At 40.9% G+C, this 23493-nt stretch overlaps 1 protein-coding gene across 3 annotated transcripts in view; it reads right to left on the reverse strand.

The window, feature by feature from the left end:
- The window catches only part of DCLK1 (doublecortin like kinase 1), a 253203-nt gene that overhangs the window by 15535 nt on the left and 214175 nt on the right, over positions 1–23493 (reverse strand). For all 3 annotated transcript variants that reach the window (XM_063332780.1, XM_063332771.1, XM_063332788.1), the window contains 6 exons: positions 21634–21780; positions 16387–16520; positions 15576–15653; positions 14848–14944; positions 12083–12163; positions 4577–4690 (listed from right to left, as the gene is read on the reverse strand). In XM_063332780.1, coding sequence (XP_063188850.1) covers positions 4577–4690; positions 12083–12163; positions 14848–14944; positions 15576–15653; positions 16387–16520; positions 21634–21780 — 651 coding nt within the window. The remainder of the gene's footprint in view (positions 1–4576; positions 4691–12082; positions 12164–14847; positions 14945–15575; positions 15654–16386; positions 16521–21633; positions 21781–23493) is intronic.

A 23493-nucleotide genomic window follows, 5' to 3' on the forward strand; every position in this document is an offset into this window, starting at 1 on the left:
CCCTGCAAGCGTAGAATTTAATAATTTATTCCATTTTGTTAAAACAATGCCACTTTCATCTTATTTAGAATTATTTAAAGGACGTTTCCTGTTTAGAACCATGAGAACCTTGTACCTAGAGTTAATTTTCTGTTGGCTTAACTACACTGGTCTACTATTGCCATCTACTGGTTTCCTTGTATGCTGCACATAAAATACACAAAAGCGACGTTTTCTTAAAAAGCAGATCCAAAATATTGCCCTAAAATCGAATGGCAAAAAAAGTAATTTAGAGAAAATGGGGAGAGCTGCCTCCTAACACGAGCGGAAACAATTTTGTCGGTGTGGAAATCCTGCCACGAGAAACCCGACTGCAGACAATGATCCCAGGACAACACAGACAATGGATGGGAAGTGACGGCCGAGGCACGGGTTCATCTTGAAGCCAAGCAAAACTCACAGACTAAACTTGGCTTCTCTTCCACACCATCCAAGAAATCCCACCACTCTTAATGACACTTGGAATTTGTAATTTAATTTTAAAATCATCAAAACATAGGGCAACGACCCATCCGCTGCCTTTCCCTTGCCGGACTGCAGGCAGCGTCCCCGTGCCGGTGTCCCCAGCCAAGCCGGGACTCGGCAAGAGGCAGAGAGCTGCACCAACTTTCTGAGCAGCTTTTCTCTTTTGCCGTCCTACTTGATTCCTTTGAGTCTCCAGCTGGAGTTTATTCCCATTGCCAAGACAGAGACCTCATACCTTCTTCAACAGAAGATAATCATTAGTCTTTTCCTCTGTCTTACCAATGGCAAAAGTACAAACGCAAAAGTGACAACATACAGGCAAAGCTTTAACACTTCAGACAAGAACACAAATTAAACGATGCTCAGTTCATACAAGGAATTCTCTGAATCGCAGAAGCCTCTTAAAAAATTGGTTTTGGCTCTCGGTCACTTTAGCCAAGTCACTAACACCCAGAGGGTACAGCCACGGAGGACTGTTTTGTGGCCAAAGAAAAAAAAAAAGGATAACACCACTGGAGAACTGAAGGAAAAAAATCTATCCCCAAATTTTAAAAAAGACTATTTAGTAAAAGTCTGGTTTTATGTTTTTACTGCAGTATCCTTTATAAACACCGTCACGGAACTACAAAATACTGTTTCGATTGGAAGGCTGTATGAGAAATTCGACCTTGCAAATATTTTGGCACTCGCTTAGCAGTAACGCGGCCATTGTGACCCAGACCGGAGGGGCACTAGCCCAACCCCTGTCTGCTACAGAGACCAGTAGTCAATGCCTATGACAGGAGTTTAAGAACAGGGAAAGATCTTTCTCCTACTTACTCTCCCATCAGCAAGCAATGTTTTTTAGGGACTTGTTAATTCTCTTGGTGTTACAAAAGCTAGCTCTCCAATTAAAATTTTGCTGGCAAAGCTATGTTGGTTTAGGGGAATTTTTTCCCAACTGACATAGTTACGTTGGCAGAACTTTTAATGATGTATTAATGTATCAACAGAAAAGTTTCTTTGCCTGTATAGTTAATTTTGTTTGAGGAATCATCCTCTGCTACATCAGCAAAGGAGCTGCTTTGCTAGGCATGTCCAACACGTTCATTATGGTAGTCTGTCCAAGAGGACAAATACTTTCAAATGTGGACAAACTTGAAGTCTGGACACATGCACGAGAACTTTTAGGATGTCTCTGCCCTGAATGGTCAGAGACAACTTTTACTGACCACATCAACAAAGCAGATGTAAGTCTAACCCAAAAGAGTCAACACAATGTATTTGGACCTCATTGAAGGAAGCTGTAGCCACAGTTGACGTACGTAAAATACACATGGCTTCAAACTTCCTCCCAGTCCAGCTGACCACAAACACGTCTTTAGGAACTTAGTTTTCATATTACAGTTTTAATTGGTGCATATGACAAATACTGCTTGAGATCTTTGAGGTGTGTTACTTCTTATGACCAAAGAAAACAGGCATATACGATCATACCGGTATGAGGACAAATTGAGAACTAAGTACCGCATATTAGCTATCTTTGTACATAAACAGAGTTATAAAACTCAAAATAATGCTAATATTTATCTTTTATACTATTAAGTCAGCTATATAAATATATGCACATATTAACATATTTTCACAAACACACACGCAGACACAGATGTGTTATATAATATATAGAAGGCATTTCTATATATTATATACACAAGCACTCTCTCAAAAAGTTACAGTAAACATACAGGCAGGCACAATAGAACAATATTTTTGTAGAAAATATACTTAGTGCACGTCTTTAGTGCTGAACAATAGGTTACAGCATCTGTACATACTTTGAAAATTCTAAATGTAGATCAGTCTTTGTTAATAAGATTTACTTCTACGATATTTGAGATTGCACGGTTAAAGAAAGATTCCCAAATGTCAAACCCTGATGACATGCATGTCAAATGTATATTAAGTATGCTTTCAAATGCAGAAACAACAATTAAAAGCTCTGTTGTTTTGCTTTTGGCTTTATTTTACTTATTAAATTAGTTTTGTAGAAAATAAAGGTATTTTATTCTTAAAATCTAAATTATCTAGCTTTCTGGAACATTACCAAAACACTAAGAGGTCTATACTTCCCTTCTCTTCCAAGTTTTTAGAAAATAATTGACACGAACTAATCAAACCACTTTCTGAATTCTGTAAAAATATTCTAAACATTTCTACTTTATAGGCCAAGTTGCAGGATTAATCATGCCAGAGTATGATGTTCACCCACAGAGATGATCACTAAAAATAATCTGTTAAATTTCCAAACACTAAAAAACAAATAAAAGCCATTAAGAATACAATTAAACATATACATTTTTTTTCCTGATGTATAATGTTTTGCAGCGGAAAGATTCACTACGGTGCCTTTTTCATTACTCAAGTGTCAAACTGCTGTAAACAATTCCTTGGCAGAGCAACTGGGGCAAAGAAAAAAAAAAAGAGGAGGGTGGGGAAATTAAAAACATAAAGGAGGCGAGGGATGGATGAGGACAGAGGCATCATTTCTCGCTTTTAAGCTTTGAAGTCATTAGCATGGAGGATCTGAGCAGTAATTCTCATGGACAAGCGTGCTGGCAGTCCATTCGAAAGGAATACGGTTTCAGCTAGTCTATACAGAACATACCTGCATTTCAGATGAGCAATGGGTATGTGATGTTTTAGTTGTGGGAGAGCTGTTGCAGTATTATTGCTTAAAAATGAAAATAAATAAATGCTGGCTATGTAAATGCTGACTATGTTAGCTGATGACTGAGAAAATCTAGGAAAAGCATGAGGAACAACTCGCTTCCATGTTGAGGACGTCCAGGGTTGGAAAGAGTAAAGAAAAAAATATGAGAGAGGCACAGCTTGAAATTTTAAGTACTTATACCAAGTAACTTTGAGAGAGTATCCGTTTTGCTGCACAAACAGTTCGCACCTGTGAGCCAGATTGCATGTGCTGAGCTGAGTTTACTTCATGCTGATTTAACTCACCACTGGAGGGGCTGAGCTGAGAAACATGAAAGTGGAAACAGTACAAGAAAGTGTACATGTGCAGTCACACCACCTGCAATTTATGGAAGCTGGGAATGAACACCGAGTAATCTGATATGGGAATGGTTATGTTTAACGTGTCACTTATTTTTAGCGACTATTTGGAGCGTTAACATTACCATGAGTAATAAAGAAAAGCTTACAAACACAGGCAGATGTATCCAAAATGTGAAGGATGTGCGTGTTACTATTCAATGGCATTAGTATGAATAATCTCATAATACCCTGAATATATTCTGTGCGTATGTATACCTAATACACATGTTCGGGGAAAAACCACAAATGTATGCGATGTATGCTACACTGAGGATGCCACTGAAACCTCAGTAAAGCTTGGTCAAAAGTTTGGTCAAGCTTGGTTTCAGAAGCTCCGACACGTTCTAACCTGGAATGCCTAGACTGGAACTGCAAGATGACAGAAGGCAGCAAGGAGCTCCGTTAAGTCTTTACGCAATGAAGTCCTTCTGCCTAAAGGGAAGCAGCTTGCATGTGGCAGTAAAACGCTGCTGCTCAGCTAAATCTGAAGTGGCTATACTCATATCAACTATGAAGGTAGCACTGAGGCATCATAGCTCTCTCTGATGTCTTCAGAGAAGAGAGGCTTAGGCTGCCATACAGGCTTTCTGTTACAATTTTGAGGTAATTTCCATTTTAAAGGGCTGCTGTCCTTCTGCTACAACCTCTGCGTGGCCTCAATCCATGTGATGATTCTGCTGCCAAGTAAAACGCCATGAGTTCAAATTGTTGAATCTACATTGGCGTTCGGTCCACTGTTCGTCTGGTAAAATGTGGCGGTGTGGGTACTGTTAGATCTCCTAGGGCTGTTAAATAACAATGTGACTCACAAGGAGAATCAATGGAGAAATTGTGCTGAATACCAGCCTACGTTTTTATTAATTAAACGCTAGAATTATCTAAAGGTTAACCCTCTCTGGTTTCTTTTGGTGGCGTGTCCTAAACACACACTGTCTCGCGGACACATATTTAAGTGTTTTAGCTGTGTATTTCAGATGCTTACTGCTATGACAGAAACTCCAGCTGCTGTGCTGTTCGGTTTAGGGCCTGTGTTGAAATGCTTCTTTATCTTCCCAGCTACTGAGAGCTGATGTTCATTCTCTGGAAGGCCATCATCCTGCAGAGAAACAAAGCAAAATAAAACTTCAGAGAGAAAAGGCGAAATAAAGGAATTACAAGGTGATTCTGATAGCATCTGTGAATATGGAAAAGTTTACAAAAAAGTTTGTGATGAAGTATGGGTCAGTCATTGTCTCCGTCAATATATCTAAGGTAATTATAAGATAAGATAAACATCATATTATGTCATGAACTAGACTCTCTCTTCTTCTTTACCCAGTATCTTTAGGGACATGGTTTAATGGTGGTTTTGGCACTGTTAGGTTGATGGTTGGACTCAGTGATCTTAAAGGCCCCTTCCAACCTAGACGATTCTATGATTCTATCTTCTTCTCAAGCTTTAGGTGATGTTAATGAGTAATAATTGTTAAATATTTTACTATTCTTTCTACCATGTCTTAACTACCGCTGCCCAGTTATTTTTAGGTTCATTAATATTTCAAAGCTTGATAAGCTCAGACCTGTTCATGATTCTGTTTACTCATGACATAAATTTAAAAATAATGACCTCAAAAATAGGAAGCACCCAAGTGACTACAGAAACCAGATGCCCTGTTTTGATAGGATGCAGGAAAGGATCTCCAAAAGCCCTGAGAGACACCAATGAGGTCCTTGTCTCATCATAAAGGTTACAAACTCAGGGACTATGGGGTTGGGTGAATGTTCCAGCCACGGCTCAGTGAGTCACACGGTGAGGGACCCAGGCAAGATGGGAGCTAAGACATGTCCTGGCTGAGACCCTTGGGATAGGTGAGCGTGGGACCTCACCAACGCCAGGATGTATCACTGGTATGTCTGCAGGCCAGGGGGAGGTGCGGACTCATGGCTTGCTGTGGCATTCCCTGCAGACTGTGACTGTACCGTACTAAAACCGTAGTTAAACAAAGCCACCTCTGCAAATCGAATCTCTGACTGACTGATAAGAAGGAACTGTAATTCCTTCCCCCAGTCCCAAGGCACACAAGCCTGGGATGATGTGAGGAAAGGACAGACAGAGGTACAGACTGCCTGGGAAAGCAGAGGAAGGCTGGAGCCAGCTGTGGGTGGCCTCTTCATCCTTGCCAAAAGACACATGTTCTCAACTTGAGCTAACCTGAGGTAAAAGCAGGCACACAACTGCATGGCCAAGCAGAGGCAGACACATGTTCTGCTGTCGTGGCCACCAAGCAAGCTGGCTGTGGGCGAGCTCCAGCCCAGAAGCCGTGCAGCTGGGCCGGCAGGTGCCTCATCCCATCTGAGACATCTCGCTTTGCAGAGCAAACCTGTCTCTCTGCACCTGGGCACGCAGTCAGCCTCGACGCTGGAGCAAAACCCCAGCAGAAAGAAGGGAGTTTGCACTTTTGTGCGAGTCAGAGGGTTGAATTCAAGCCCCAGAGAAGAAAGGAGTTCTTTTAGAAATTGCAAAAATGATCCTTACACCTGAAAAATGTGCAAAAAGCCACCACTCGGTGGGACTTCCCTACTAAGCAACATATGCAGGATTTCAGGCAACAGCATGCAGAATAGACAGAATAGGCAACAAAATGTAGAATAGGCAGAATACGCAGGATATCGGGTCACTGGCCATCCGCAATGGTCGTCCCAAGCTGGTACTCCATGGTATGTGTAGCTATCAGCAGTTGAAAAAAGTTCTTAAACTCCACTTAAGCGAAATCCCAGCAGAATACAGGCAAACAAGAGACAAGATCAGAACACAGGGAGATGACAGACTCTTTTTTTGTCTGGCTTTGCAGCGATTCTGAGTGCACTTAAAGAGTTACGGAGTCGCTGCAGTAAATCATTAGTTCAGTGAGCACATGGGAATTTTAGGGAGGTTGGTGAGGGTTTGTTATTTATTTAGCTTGGGGAGTTTGTGTTTAGAGATCCCTCACTCACCCCTTAACAAAATGTCTCAGCTGGCAAAATATGGTCAAGTGCACACAGCTGCAAAACACAAAACAAAACAATACAACCCAGTAGCTGATTATTGTCTAGCACCGGGGAGTCTTGGCTCGGTGGTATATGACCCCTAAAAATAACCTGCTTTCCGCTGACCTCGCCTTTCCCAGAAGAAAGCTAGTCTGTAAAGTGAACTCTTCTTCACTAGAGGGGAGGAAGAAAAAAAATCATTCTCTTGGCTTTCTTGACATGGTAGCCTGCCAAATGTTCATGTCGTCTTGTCAAAAGACTAAATTACGGAGAAGACAACAGTTACCAAGACTGTGGTAATATTTTATTGGTGAAGCACCACACCCACAGCTCCAGTGGCAACGCGCCAGAGACACATAGTTTGGGCTCCAGCTTTTAGATGAAATATCTCCCAGCTCAAATTAAGATGCAGCGTAGGAATATATGGGAATTACTCTATGGTTATTAAATTTTCCTACTACTGTTGGTGCTACCTGATGTTTAGTAGTTATCTTTTCTTCTTTTTTTTTTATTCCAACATGCTTTATAAACAAGCTAATATATATTAGTTGGCTCCTGGAATCACTTCAGCCAACAATAAAATAGATAGATATTGAGGGTGAGAGATGACAGCTGTTTAAGTACACACAAAACAAGCTGCTCTGCAGTTTAAAAAGGCAGGAAGTGAAAAAAAAAACCAACCCATCAGATTCACCAGAATCAGCAGGGTAAGTTGTAGAATCGGAGAACAGGCTAAACATTGCTGACAAGAATTTCAGCAGGTTGCTGTAATGGGAAGGATGTCAACCCCCAAAGAGGTTAACTGTTCCTTTCCCCTATTTTAACCTTTTTCTATAGGAACTACTTCTTGCAGCAGGTTAGGATCACAGAATTTCATCTCAGCTTTATCAGTCAGGCCAAGATCTTTTAAAGATGGCTAGTGATTATTGGTGCTTAACTCCGTGAATTTTAAAGGGTCACGAGCTTCAGAAAATATTGTCTGCTGATGCTCTGGAAGAAGCTCTCTCCTGAGCATGTCTCAGAAGTTGAGCAGTCAAAATCCTTTGACAGTTTGAAAACCCTGGTCCAGAATACGAGTTTTCACCTGGACAATGTAAACTGCTTGGGATCTTAAGATCTGCCTCCACAAAATACCTTTCATGGTCTATTTGCAAGAAACCAAAATAAAATAAAAAAAAAAAAACAAAAGAGGCAGAGTGTCTTGGCATCATTTGAGTAACCAATAAATATTGTTTTCATATTTGTATTGTTCTCTATGGCAGGAGAAATTGCCACTCAAAGAAAAAAGAAGTGTTAAAAAGATGGAACGAAGTTCAGGATTCCCAGACTCCTACAGCCCTGAAGCACTCCGATCCATTTCACAACCCGGTCACAAGAGCTTTACTTTCCAGGTCTAAAATCAGCAGATGAATAGGTCATTATATAAGTAACAGCAAAAAATTAGAGCAAACCGAAGTGCTGGAAAAGCTTTTGGACTGTTTCCTTTAAGGATTACAAGGAAATTTTTCTTTGGGCAGTGTCCTGGGGTGTGACCAAAAGTAGTCCAGCTGCCAAATATGAAATGTCTTTTAAAATTAACTTCCTTACAACTGTTCAGCTTATTACTATTTACTGCTTGGTTATTAATTTCTTTTGCACACAAATTTCCAAGGCAGACATGGTTAAGCAAATATGTAAAAGCTCCAGTTTCCCTAATTCTTTTTAGGCCAGTGTGTGCCATCTTCCTCCTCCAGCAACAACACACCACGTTTTATATTGATTATTTTAACAGAGAAGGATTTACAGAACGCAATCCACCCCTTTCAGCATTCACTGCTCAATGCTGTATTAAGAAATATTTACTACTTATACAACAAAGAGAGAGTAGGTTTGTTCTGTAACTTGTATAGTGTAATTTAGGTTATCAACATCATCAATATTTAAAATGCCAGACCTCAAGATTCCAGCCTCTTTTATAATTCTTTGGTTTTGCAAAGAATTTGAGCAGGTAAAGGAAAGAGCCGGGGTCCCTGTAGGGGAAGTATAAACTGACGGATTTGTTTCCAGGTCTAAGTGTACTGCATAGGAGAGACAAATCCAAATAAACCAAATGGAGGGGGCAAGGAACTGCTGCTGAATTGCATTTAGAATTCAAGATCTCCATCTGTGGCAGTGGCACGTAGCCAACTTCTTTTCAGGTTTTGTTTTTTTGAATTGAAAACAGCTGGGATATTATTGACATAGGAACTGCTTTACTGGTCTGACTCTGACCATAACAAGTTTTGCAGTTTCCAAGAGGATTCCAGCTATTTTTATAGCAAAAACTGAAACTGAAATGAGGGTTGGCTCCTACTGAAACTGTCAAAGCACATTCCAGGAATCTCAGCAATTTACCAAGTAATAACGTAGTAAGCAGCTATAAAGTAGAATGGTTATTTACAATCTACAAAATGGTTTTATACAGTGTAAGCAGTTACAACGCTTCTATCAGAGGTTTGATCAAAGAGAGAAAATGTTTCTTAAAATTGTCGAAGAAAACACATGCCTGCTTTTCCAGCCAGCTGTCCTCTCCAGTATTTTAGCTGCAAGTTTACCACCCTGTGAATAGCTTCCAAACCGAAATAAGACAACGGAAAGCAAAGTCCAGTATTTGATGCCATGGAAAAGTATGTAAACAGGTTATCTGGGAAAACGGAGTGTTAGGTGAAAACTCCATGTGCCATTTCTTCTCAGAAAGACAGTATTTTACGAAAGTTGCAGATCATTGCTCAGGTAATTATGGCACACAGATCGCAGAGCCTTTTATAAACAGGGATGAGTATATTAATTCCCTGTCCTGAAGGTGGGAAAATGAGGTACAGGGAGGTTGTGTGGCAGGCGTGCAGCTGGTGAAGCTGGTGCTGGTATGGGGATGCGAGGTTGGGTCTGACACCGGTGTATCATTCTGTCCCCCTACACCAGAGGCTGGCCTGCCGGGCGATCTACTGCGTACTTCCCAGAGCCACGTCAGGGAACCGTCCTTTTTCACCAAAGCATTTAAGCACCTGCTTCAACTCAGCCATGTTCTTATTTCTCCTGAAGTGAACTAGGATTTCAGTGCCATCTAGTTAATTTTATGCCTAATATTAAGCGTTTCCATGTGTGATGCCTCGAAATAGGAGCGACGTTTGGAATGCGCTCGAGCACTTTCCTGAACTGGCCCCAGTGCCGGCCTTTCTCCTTCCAGAAAAAATATCTGGAGGATACATAATAGAATTCAAAAGAGGTTTTGATCTGCGTTACTAACTATCATTAGTGTATTGCTGAAGACAAAATACTGATTTGTCTCAGTTGCTAAAAGCAACAATTGGACAGAAAAGAAGAAATTACAGAACAGTCATGGAATATTTGTTTCACTTATTTATGGACAGGTTTTGATTGCGAAGAATCAGCGTATAACTACGAGAAGTGCAGGAGAGCTAGACCAAAGGTGAACTGAATACAGTATCTTGTTTCCAACAGCGCATCATAGTCTCTGTTTATGAAATAGTACATTTAACAAAGACAAGTAGATCTTGAACTTTCCCTGGTATATCCTCTAGTTTCTGACAACCAAGTACTTAAGGACTTTGTGAGCCAAGACTTGTATCCAGACCACCATATTTAATGGGCTCATCCTCCAAAAATGTTACCGAACTCCCTTTTGAATGCATTTATACTTGGCCTCTACAGCATCCTCTGGTAAAGGGCTCCACATTTTAATTTATTGCACAGAAACACAGGAATTTGCCAGGGTGCTTCAGTAATCAGAGCTCAGGTTTGGTTAGCGGAGCTCTGGAGTGTTAAAAGACTTTAGCCCTTTTCCCTGTCCCTCCCCATCAGCAGGCACGAGGGAGGCAGGGAGCAGACCCTCATGTCACCCGCACACCATCACCATCATGTTACTGACAAAGAGCTGCGCCTCTTCTTCTTAATGCATCTTGCTAAAATGGCTTCCTAAAACACATCGTGGTGTAACTGAAGCCAAAAAAAAAAAAAAAAGCATCCGGGGGGAGCATTAACAGTTCCAATGTATTTTCCAGAAAAAGAGGAAGATTAGTGACCACATCCTTATGTGGTGTAAACAAGCGACGTTTCAGTAACCTCAGCAGCAGTGTGCAGACTGGCACCGCGGGTGACCTGGCCTCTCTGCGGCTTCTGATCAGTCACTTCCATCTCTTCCTCAGCAGCACTCCAGAAATCCCCACCCGTCCTCCTCCCACGGAGACAGAGAGACACCTCAGTCACCAAAAGCCATTACAAGCTGGGACAGAACACTATGTCCAAGGACAGCACCTGGCACCAGGGCAAATTAGTATTTCAGCCGCTTGAATGTCATCTTAAAAATGAAAAGATTTCATCAGACGTTGTCCTGGATCCTTTACTCTTCATACACTGCAGAAGTGCTCTCCGTGAAATCGCACTTACAATTACAAAAAAATGGTTTGGGCAATAAGGCAGCCCCCAAGACTAAAGCACACACTTGGTAAACGCTTAGCTGATCACCACTATTCTGGGCTATATGGAGGACACTTTCATTAAAAAAAAATTAACTTTTGAGGTTACTGTATACTTGAATTTTTAGAATAGTGTTTTAGTGAGAGAAATATTTTGGATACAGCAGCTGAGGGACCAAACAGTACTCCAGGGAGGACTGCACACTCCAAGTTGCAACAAACAAAAGGAAACATTATTCCTTCCTCTCATTTTTTTCTCTGCTTGTCCTAATTGCATTTCTTTTCTCAGTCGTCCCTTTTGAATTTGAATCTGGATTTCCTCCAGTTTTTCCTTCTTGTCATCCAAATATTTTAAGACATATCAAATAGTCTGAAATAATTAACAAATATTAAGCAGCGTCCTTGTCTCAACATTAATTAAAGAGAAATCTCTTTATTCTCTGCCAGATTTCTCCATGTGCCACCTCAGTCGTTACCACTTTTATGGCAAATGTCCAGTCGCTTAGAGATAAGCCAGGTTACATAAATAGCTATTTCATGGTAACTCCGATTAAATGGATATGGCTGCACATAAATACATGTATATTTCAACGTCAGAAGCTAAATATGATTCTAAAGGTTTCCCTGTTTCGTGCTGGATCAAGTAGGCTTAACACTATGGACTATATTTCAATAGCTCTTAATCATGACTGTCAGATCTTTGAGTCCATCTGATTTCAGGAGAGCAAAACGTGTCACTGAACCCGCAAGCTGATTGTTAGAGGTATAAATTTGTCAAGTGTGGTTGAGATTTGTTGAAATCCTGGCCCGAAATATTTCAGAGAAAACGTAGCTGAGCATGCATAAAATAGTGAATACTCCAAGGTAAGCGTGATATACTAAACCCGCCTGTAACCCAGCATATTTCCAGTTAAATCTGTGGCATTTTAAGAATGTGCTGGCTCCAAAAGGACATAGAAAGGACTTGACATAAAAGAGCTCAGAGGTGCCAAATTAAAAGCAGCATCTCCAAGCCTGAAAATACTCACATTAACCCATGGATGCTCAAGAACTTGCAAGGCTGAGAATCGCAGATCTACATCTACTTGAAGCATCATTGTGATAAGTTCCTGAGAAATGGAATACTGGGTCAAATGTAAAGAACATTTTTGAAGAAGAAATCAACATTTAATTCACTAAAATGCACTTCAGCTGATTATGTAACAGTGCTCAGAGATTGACTACCAACCACAGAAATATATTAAGATTATTAAAAAAAAAGAACGACTACGAACTGCTGAACTTCAAGCTGAACTTTTAAATCAATATCTAACAGTACCTTGAAAAGCTAGAAGACAGTTCTGAGTTACAGTTCTGCAGCCACTGTTTAAGAGAAAAGCACTTAATACGTAATCTACAAAACAGATGGTCACATGAAATTAGGTTAGCTTCCCATTAAGAAAAAGCCAATTCCTCTGTAGGAAAAAAGCCAGCAAATCTAGAATTTTACTTTAAGCTCTTGCATAAATGACATAGAAGATATTAAAAAAAAAACAAACTTAAAACCATAATTTTTCATCCTCTGGTTTCCTCTGCAATTGCCTAGTTTTCAACTAGCATGTAAATAAACATAGATCTAATTCCATCAGTGGGTGGAGTGCACAGAAAACAGGATGGCAATATGACAGCAAATAAAGGGGTATCACCAAAGACCAAAGTTAGTAATTCTTAGTGACAAGGAGAAGTTAAATGAATAGGCTAATGCTTCAAACCAGAAATTTTAGACTGAACTATTTGGAAGGAGTTTCACAGGAGAACACTATTGGCAAAGGACTTGCAGAGTTCTCATTTATGATGCTACGAAATAAAACCTGCTACAATACAACGATGCGGCTTAGAGGACTTCTTCCAACTCTATGACTGTATCACATTCATTAACCTCATTAGTTAACAGGCTAAAATGCTAGTCCTGATCACCCTCCTACATATCTGTAAAAGCAGGATGGAACTCTCCGAAGAATGGAGATTCAGAATGTAGAACGCTACTCTCATTACCTGCCTCCACCTCCAAATTTCATATTTTTTTTGGTGATTAATTAAATGCTGTCACATTGAAAGGAACAGGAAGACAGTTTTCCCTGGATTTGCCTTACAGGCTACAGAAGTAAACTGGCAGAAATGAAGCACTTATCTACAGGATAACCATATGAATAGTTTTATGGGTTTGGCTTTTTATTTTTTGTACATACATGTATGTATTATCTCTCTATATACCATGGAATCACAGAATCACAGAATTTTCAGAGCTGGAAGGGACCTCTAGAGATCATCTAGTCCAACTCCCCTGCTAGAGCAGGATTGCCTAGAGCACATCACTCAGGACTGCATTCAGGTGAGTCTTGAAAATCTCCAGAGAAGGGGACCCCACAGTCTCCCTGGGCAGCCTGTTCCAGTGCTCTGCCACCCTCACTGTAAAGAAGTTTTTCTCATATTTGATGGGAATTTCCTATGTTCCAGCTTGTGCCTGTTACCCCTTGTCCTGTTAGTGGGAACCACTGAGAAGAGCCTGGCTCCATCCTCCTTAAACCCACCCTTCAGATACTTGTAAACATCAATAAGGTCTCCCCTCAGCCTTCTCTTCTCCAGGCTGAAGAGTCCCAGCTCTCTCAGCCTTTCCTCATAAGGAAGATGTTCCAATTCCTGCATCATCTTTGTTGCCCTACGCTGGACTTTCTCCAGTAGTTCACTGTCTCTCTTGAACTGGGAAGCCCAGAAACGGACACAGTACTCCAGTTGTGGCCTCACCAGTGCAGAGTAGAGGGGCAGAATGACCTCCCTTGACCTGCTGGCCACACTCTTCCCTATACAGCCCAGAATTCCATTGGCCTTCTTGGCAACAAGGGCACATTGCTTGCTCATGGATAATTTACCGTCTACCAGCAGGTCCACCCCTAACCTATACTGGTGCCTGACACTCTTCCTCCCCAGGTGCAGGACCCTACACTTGTCCTTGTTGAACCTCATTAGGTTCTTCTCTGCCCAGCTCTCCAGCCTGTCTAGGTCACGCTGGATGTATATATATATTTATACACGTGACTATAGTGAATGCCAGATCCCTAGAAAATCTGTGAGTTAAACTGTTGCTCCAACGCACTAATGAGAGTTAAAAGACTTGATCTGTTCTGCAAGAATAATGAACTCTGTCAGGATCCGAAAAGGATTGTATCTGCCTCAGCACACCTCAAGCTCTACCTACATCCTTTGTGTCCTGTGCCAAGAGGCTACAGCCCATGAGCTGGGGGCCAGAGCAAGTCTGTATTTCATACCACGCTGACAACAACAAGGAGTTACAGGCAATGTGAAGCCTGGTTCTTGGACAGAAAGAAACAACAGACATATCATTTAATGGGATTAAAAAGGGGAAAACAGACTCCCTATAATATTATTATACAATATCCAAAGGCTCCAGGTTGGTACCTGGTCCCCATCATAAATACATACAAAGCACGCTCCCAGGGAGCTTTCAAGCTAAGTGTAGGTCAAGCAAAGTTACCTAAAATTTTTCTTGATCAGTAAGGGCTGCTGGTGTCTCTGTTGTGTAAGTACATCATACAGAGATGGGGTTCATTTCAGAACCAGCTGGAGTCTAACAGACAGACAGTGATCAAACATACTTGGTAACCCAGAGGAATTTATAGGTGTAGCAGGAGATGTATGAGACATGTCAAATACAGCTCGGTGAAAGAACAACACACATTAGATACTGGCACCGGGAATAATATTGGAGAAGAAAGTTATCAACTATAAATCCCACCTTTGCAGAGTCAGAAACGTTGTCCCAATATGGAGCTGGAAAATCCACCTGTCCCATCAAAATCTGATCAAAAAGCACTTCTTGATCATCTCCACTTCTGTAAAGTAAAAACCAAACAAAAACAACAACAAAACCCACAAAGAAATTATTTCCAGAGCTGGTTTCATCAGGCTTCTTGAAAGTGCTTTTAACTGGTCATCCCTTAGTACGCTTTTGGAAGCTGTTGATTCCCCCCAGGCATGCAACCATGGGTGTGAACGGTGAGACCGTAAGACAAAGTGCATTGTACATTCTTTCTGAGGTAATCTGCTTTTCTTTAGGATTGTCAACAACTTTGCAATTGCTCTGAGGGGGAGAGAAGATCTGACATGTCCTTATTAAGTGGCTTACATTTTAATTACCTTTTACCGACCACAAAATATGTTGTATTTGGTCCATGACAGAAGATGCTTATTTCACTGTGTATTTTAAACATCAGGCAAAGGCACCCAGAACCCGTAATGGAGGGTCTTGTTTTGTAATGCAATGAAGTTTAAACTAAAATAAACAAACACGAGACAGAGATTTTACAGTAAAATCACAGACATTTATGGGGTTTGTGTAAATTACTATGCAGAGCACCGGAAAAAACAAACCCTATGAGCAGAGAACTTTTTCTAGGGCTTAATGCAAAAGCAGCACAGGGACCAATTCACAGAACAAGGATGGTTAAATAGATCAGTCCATACCCACGGAACGGAGGGAAACCACAGAGCAGGATGTAAGTAATCACACCCGCTGCCCAGATGTCCACCTTCAAGCCATATCTAGAAGTGTGAGAGACATGGTTAGAGACATCTGAGTCCTATGAACTACAGTACAAGAACCGAATTATCAGAATTATTTTCAGAATTTTTCAGAATTATTAATTTTTCAGAATTATTAATAATTTCTTATCTATTCTCATATGAACTTTCTCTATGTCCTACCTACCTATCCTAATGCCGTGTTCAAATCTTTTTTACATTTACGTCTTAAAACTACACTAGGTCAGAATGTAGGAGTGCACAGACGACATCGTACTTTATTCTTGAGCTAGAGAGTGATGCCTACCAACATGAAGCCTGCATAGGTGACACAGGCTGCTCAAGCCAGCAAGCATTTACTCCATGGAACAAATCAAAAGAAGAGGACAGTACGTGATAACGAAATAAAATCAAGTGAACAGTAGTTAGGAGTTTCTTGGGGCAGCTTAAGAATTACTTTTATTGTATCTGCAAATGGCTAGTTAGTAATTCAGTGTTAAGCTAAGAAGTTTGAGGCCAACAACTGGCAGAGGAACCTGATAAAACTCCAAAGTTGGCTGTGCTCTGAGCTGGTTTGGACAAGATAGTCTCCAGAGGTCCCTTCCAACTAAATTGTTTTATGAGCCACGATTCAGCATCATACCCAAGCAAAGGCAGCATAAAAATCTTAATTGCAAGAACTCCTGACTGGCACACTGGCAAGAACATGCTCCACTGTGTACACATCAAGGAGTCATCACTAAAAGTGATTTACCCAGTTTCAGCAATGATTTCTGGAGCTACATATGTTGGGGTCCCACAAACAGTATACAGAGGTCCATCCACAATCGTTGCTAGTCCAAAGTCTCCTAGCTTCAGGGACTTGCTTCCATCTTGGTGTTCATAAACCTAAATCAGGAGGAAAATTCAAAGGTTTAACACGATACCACCAAGGTAACAACTATATCATTTACTAACTGCCTGAAATGTTCTTTCTAATTTACAGTCTTTTTTTTTACTCCTTACCAACAACATACTTCTCTCTATGCTTTGAAAATTCCCAGCCATTTTGGACAGCTTCCCTTGCATGCACTCAAGGTGTCTGGGAAAGACTTACCTCGCTACCTGGACAACAAAGGACTTACTCCTTGCTAGAAGCTGAAGCCCAGAAGCAAAGATCTGACCTTCCCGCAGTGACATTCCTAGGTTAATTCCCCACTGACAGACAATTCACAGTGTAGGGTTTTTGATTTTATTCATTTTACTTGCACAGAGCTTAAAGGCTTGCACGGGAATTTCAGCTTCTTAGAGAACACAACAGTAACTACACTGATAGCACCAACAGATTCTTCTCTGCGTATTGAAGTCACAAGATGCAAACCTGGCTGGACTATTTCACCTAGAAACACTGTCCTCTCCTTGGATGACTGTTAAACACCAATCAGTGTCTTAGCGGTACGTTAGCATCATCATCATCATGTTGCTGTTAATGAGTATACATGAAAATACTGTCTTAAAACATGGTCTTCACCGCACCAACATGATCTTTCATGGGTTTTTATGGTTGCAAAGGGAGATTACGATACAGTCACAAGAAAAAAGCCAGAAACTTCAGTAAAAAATACACAATTTTAGAAGCTGGCTCAAGGCAAAAGGACAACCCCAAACCTGCAAACACTGAAAACTTACCAAAAAAGGTTTAAAATGAAAAAGACTAAAATGTATCTAAATTACATACTAGACTGTGAGTCTTTCTTTAATCCAGCTGCTGGTTTGGGTTCTTGCTTTCTATTTTGAAACGGTTTACGATGAAATTTAATGCTGTTTTCCACAACAGCACCTTAAAAAATGGAAACAGTTGACAGGAGGCCTTCTTAAAGTATAGATGCATCACTTCATTCTTTTGCAACCCAAATCAAAGCTCCATGCAGTCTGGCTCACCAATAGTGATATCCGGACAACAATCATCAGTAACACTGAGGAAAATTAGAAGTCATCATACTTCACAATCAAAACCAAAATCATCCTTAATACCCATCTTGACCAGCCAATCCTACATCGGAAATCACATTTATCTACAACTGTTTGCAGAGGAAAATCATGATTTTTTTCTTACAAAAATACAATAAATTCTACAATGGGCCCTTGAACATTTCCCTTGGTGCGAAAATAAAATCTTGAAGTCTCTCGCCACTGATTGCTACAGACCTACTATAGCTCAATATAATTAGCTATATTATACAGCCCCCCCTAGTTTCTCACCTGTTAACATTAGTCCTGCCTAGAGAGAAAACCCCTCTCTGTCCTGAATGCCTCCTACCAGGTGATACAGCCACAAGCAGACATCCAGAATATCCAAAATTATTCTCCTTTGCTCATGTTATTTTTAATAATACAATGGGATCTTTAAGAGAAACCAGCAATTTGATATGGATTCACATTTCTCTGCTACTAAGCCAGAAAAAAAAAGATAGGCTTACAGAAAAGCACTGGGGGACAAAAAAAAAAAAAAAGCAATTATGGTTTTATTAAAAACACAGATTGTTAAATACATCTGGTTCCTGAAACTAAAGAAAGTGCTCTCTGAAATGGCAGTAATAAATCTAATTTCAACAACAGTTTTAATTAAAGGCTAGAGACTAGAGCTTTAAATATTCACTTGCTGAAAAATGTAAAGTGTGCACTTAGACATCAAGAGCTAAATCCAGTCTAATTAGCATCTCATATTCTATTTCATGCGGTTGTCTTTAACAAAGCTCTCTCAGAGTTGTGTTAACCTAGTGAACGTTCCTAAGTTCTCTCCTTCAACAGACCACACCTTGTATGACACATATACCCTAAAAGTTAATTATGGAAAAGGCTTGTTTGGCAATATTTACCCATGCAGAAAGTTTGGTACTGTGTATTTTCTAGTATTTTGCCCCATCTGTTTCCAGGAATTACTTTCCTTGGAAAACTACTTCAGTTGACTTGTAAAACTGAAGAAAGTCACTTTTCCTCACCCTGTTATAACTCCATATAAAAAGGAGCCCAATGTGAAGTTGTGGTATGTTACTTGCCAGTCAAGGAATGTGAAAGATAATTTAGTGCTCATGTTATTCAGAACAAACGCTATATATGTTCCTCTGCATTTAAATACTGAAGGGCAATTAAAGAAATGGGGATTAGTGCAAATTACCCACTATGTAGGGCTTTCACTGTTTTAACTAAGCAATAAAACTGTGTAATTGTACAACACTAATTGAATGCAGCCACACATAATTGTGTGCCACCATATGTATCCTATTACTATAAAGACTGTCAGTATTTTCTAAGCTGCTCTTGTGATCAGTGCAGATGGCAAGAGTCAGAGAAGTTGTTCTCTAGGGTTTATTATATGGCTATAAAGACATCTCATGACTTGACAAAATAAACGTGCTAAATAGCAGCAATTATGAAAAATGTTCCAATTAAAACATGGAAGACGCTCTCTAGAGAACAAAAAAAAAATGCTAAAAAATCACAGGTATTCAGCATACCCTGAACTCTTGGACAGTCGACTGTTAGGTGGGCTTGGAATGCCTTGAGGATAATAAGGAATATTTAAGCACTTACAGAAATAACCGGTGTTGCATATAGGATGTTTGAGACAGGTTCACAAAAGCAAAGATTTGTCAGCAGTGTCTATATCTGATGGCACACATCTGCTCTAAGGGTGAAAGTTACTTTTGAGGAAAAGGAAAAACCAAAGGAGAGAAAGAGGGAGGTGAAAGGGAAAGTTCTCCCAGGAGCTGGGAAGAGATGCAATAAGGAGGCTCCAGATGAGCATCATCCTCTGGGCACCCCCCCCAGAGCAGCACGTTCCCCTTAACCTCCCCCCGCCCCGGTATTTTTCCTGTAGTAACTCTATAGCTTTTGTCAGGCCTTGCTCATCCTCCCTGTTGTTTTTTCCTGCTAATGGGGCTGTTAGCATTGGGGCACACGTAGGTCAGGGTAGATGATGCCCCCCCAGTTAGTTGCTCTGCTTCGGGCAGGCCTGTTATAGGCTCCCCTAAACCTAAAGCTACAACCTGCGGGTAGGAAAAGGGCGGAGGGGAAAGGGCAGATTGTCACATCGGTGGCCAGGAGAACCTGCTGTAACAAAACTACCAGGGTTTGCGGGTGCAAGACTGTGACAGTAATGGCGTGAATCACAAGAACAAGGCAAAAATACAGCCGTGTCCACGTGAAGTATTACAGAGCTGCAAGCAAAAGGCAGGCTACAGGAGGCAAGTAGAAGGTCTTTAGCAAGGGAAAGGCAAAGACCCATATGGCATTTTGCAAGTGTTTTATAAATGCTACAAAAATAACCCTAATTACAATCTTGTGATACAAGGAACTACTCATCCCGTTTGACAGATAGAAGATAAAAGCAGAAAGGCCAAGAGACAGCAAGGCCACAGCCAGCCAGTGTCAGAGACAGGGTCAGAACGCAGGTATGGCTGGTTCCAAAGCACTCTTCTAAAACAGCGTTTGTTTCTTTCAAGGACCTGATAAACCTTAGAGAATTAATATAATTGGTGACTAAAAATGCTGGCTGTTGAGAGTTAGGATTCTGCAAGAGTTTAAGTAAGTGCTGCATCCTCGCTGCTCAGTGTCGATATCAACGTAGGACCTTTACATACACACAACACTGGAAAAATCACTCAGAAACCATTCAGCTCCAATGCAAACAGTGTGCTCATTCCTGATAGTGGGTAATCACCAGAGATAATGGTAATTATCTGGCTGGGCAAGCAAATCTAATCCTCTCTGTGTTGCCCCCACCTCCTGCCTACTTTTCTCTCTGCCCCCAAAAAGCTTCATTCCACTGCTGTCAGACTTCAGGCATTTAGAGGCACGTCAAGCCAGCAGCAGGGCAGGCCTTGCCCCAGACCACAACCCTCCTGCGCGCTCCAAGTCACGGCATTAATGAGTCTGGCCTGGGATTGCTATAACTTCTGGACGCAGCCACCTATGAACACCAGCACAAGGGCTGCAAAAGGAGCATCAATCATCCGTGTCTAGGGAAACTTCTACCCAACATGTTTTTAGCAGTTTCTGGAAAACGAGGGCAGGCTACTTCCTCACCCAGAACTATCAAGGCACCTGCCATTAGAGCAACCTCAATTGTGAAAATCCCACTCCCTGGAAGTTTAGTAAGATCTACTTGAGTCAGCTTTCCCATAAAACCTCTCCAGCGTCAAGCAGGACTAAATGCACTAAGTCATGGCAGAGAGCACACAGTTGAGAGAACTGGTATTCTAGGTATCTTAAACATTGCTTTATGGTTGCAGAATATATGGCGAATTGGGACATCTTGATACTGGAACATGTCAGCAAATGCGGGAAAATTCAGAGAATGGCGAAATAATCAGGAGAAATTAAATTCTCAGAAGAAATGTCAGTCGGAGAACACAGTTGCTGCATTCAAGAGAGCAAAATTCTCAAAGGGTATGTTTTTCATTGTCTTCAGTGGGTACAGATTCAGTCATGAAAAAGAAGATTTAGACTATTTGGGAAAGTGGCTTAATAAAAAGTGTTATAGGATAACTTGGGAGACAGCAGGGAAAGGAAGGACATTGAAGTCTCTTCCTGGTTGTGCTCTGACGCACTACATGATCAGGGCACAACATTTACGCCCACCATGTCTGTAAAACTGAACTGCTGCTAATTACTTAGGCAGCTACAGAAGTACAGAATAGTCTATTGAGGACAGAACACCTTTGTATTTATGAGAAGCTTGAAATTATACTGCAGCTTACTAAAAGATCACTTCTGGTGATCACTGGAACAACTCTGCTGCTGTGTTCTGGGGAACAGTCTAGACATACCAGTTTATGTTACTTTTTGTGACAGCTGTTATTCTTAGGAGAGCTTTACAATGCTAAGGTTAAAATTAAAAGACCAATGACTTAAGAGACTGAAATACACTTGGGGGGTGTGTGGAGGGAGGGAGAAGCACAGACCTTCTCTCACACACTCCCAAGTTATCAACAATACTAAAAGCTGAATCTTCACTTACCAGTAGATTCTCCGGCTTGATATCCCTGTGGACAATGTTCAGGCTGTGAAGATATTTGATGGCACTGGCCAGGTTGTAAAGCATCCCGCTGGCATCCCGCTCTGTATATTTGTTGGTGGAAGTAATAGCATCAAAAAGATCTCCTCCCTGGAGGAAAATGACCATGGCATATAAGCAACACTGTTTGTAAAATAACTGAGAAATTTATGGAAGATCAAGGAGCATCATTTATAGAGGAGGAGGACAAGGAGGGAGGAGCAGCACAGTTTCACCGCAGCTATAAACTATGGGTACTGTGATGACATCCCCCATAATGGCAGCTGAACATATCAGTAATTCAGAACCATTTCTCATGGCTTAGTTGGTCAGCCAAGAGGCCGGAGTCTCTACCGCAAACCCTTCCCACCTGCTGCTGCTTTTGTAACATGCCCAGCACTTGCCAACCTGTGTGTTCAGAGCCTCTGTTGCAAATTTCTGGCACACCTACACACTTGCCTGTCACGATGCCACATACCAACCCCTGCCACTCTTTATTACAATCGCAGCCAGGCCAACATCAAATTTTTGCCCAAAGCCTCACTGAATTCCAGAAGGGCAAAGGAACTCTTAGTAAAACTCAAACCAGCTATGTTTCATCACTGCTAGCGTATTTTAAAAGTTTGTTTCCATCTCATAAAACTTTGAAAACGTGGATTTTGGAAACCACTTCCTCTACACAAGATGTGAAGTTTTTGGTAGTGTGATGCTTCTTGCAGCTAATACTGAAGAACTTTCCAGCATGTATGTCAGACAATCATACTGGAAGACATTTAAGAATTAACATCGGTATTTCACCACAGCTTCAAGTACAGATGGCAGCTTGTCCCGTTTCCAGCTCATTGTGCTGTCAAATTCAGCTAAAAGCTATTGCCAGTGAAAGAAAAACAAGAAAACAAGAGAGAAAGAAGGAAAGAAGAAAAGAAGGAAAAATAAGTAGAAGTCAAAGTTGAAATGATCTTCACCAGGACCTGAGGTATCCATGACATTTGGACTGTATTTCCAGAGCTGAGCTGGCAAGTGGGCAGAAGAACACGTAAGTGCTTGGAGAAAGACCAAAAAAATAAGTTTAAAGAAGAGATTAAGGAGGAAGCTTGACAGAGTGGAGGGAAAAACAAACATCTTTTGGAGATACTACTCAGAGGTATTGGGCCTTCGGCCGAAATCAAAGCAGCACCATAAAGAAAACACCAACATAAAGACCAACAAAAACAAGAAAAAAAAGAAGAAAAGGATAATTCTGGAATAACAATGCAAAAAATCCCTGCTGCAGTCAAAACATCAAGAAAAAAAATCACAGGAGACTGTCTTTTAAAGAAAAAGTAGGTATTTTCTGAAGGCAACAGAGAAGTCCCAGCTTTGCCAACTGTCATGATTTTATCAACAGCCTCAAGTTATTTGCTGTTTTTTTTAAGGCTCGGCTCCAGAGTAAACATTGTTTTCACTAAGAGAAAGGAGGAGGGTGAAGAAACAGAAAAAGAATATTTCCAGGAATCACAGCAACAGAGAAAAAAGTAGGAAAAGACAACCATCAAAGACTCAAATCTGAGATAACAGTCACTACTTGTTAAAAAAACCTAAACTATTAAAAATTTTGCATTGCTGAGGTGCAGATGAAGTCTGCCAGGGCAGGTTTATTCCCACTGAGGATGCAAAACCCCAGCTTTGGAAACTGCTTGCAGCCAACCATTGTCAAATCTGGAGTGCATCAAAACCTCTGGCTCTGGCTGGTCACTGATCAAGATACATGAAGATACACAGTGTCAAGGAAAAGGAGGAATAAAAGGCCAAACTAAACCAGATAGAGGATTAGAGAGAAAGGCC

The sequence above is a fragment of the Chroicocephalus ridibundus genome, chromosome 1 (genome assembly GCF_963924245.1).
Source record: "Chroicocephalus ridibundus chromosome 1, bChrRid1.1, whole genome shotgun sequence".
In the NCBI taxonomy this organism is placed as follows: Eukaryota; Metazoa; Chordata; class Aves; order Charadriiformes; family Laridae; genus Chroicocephalus; species Chroicocephalus ridibundus.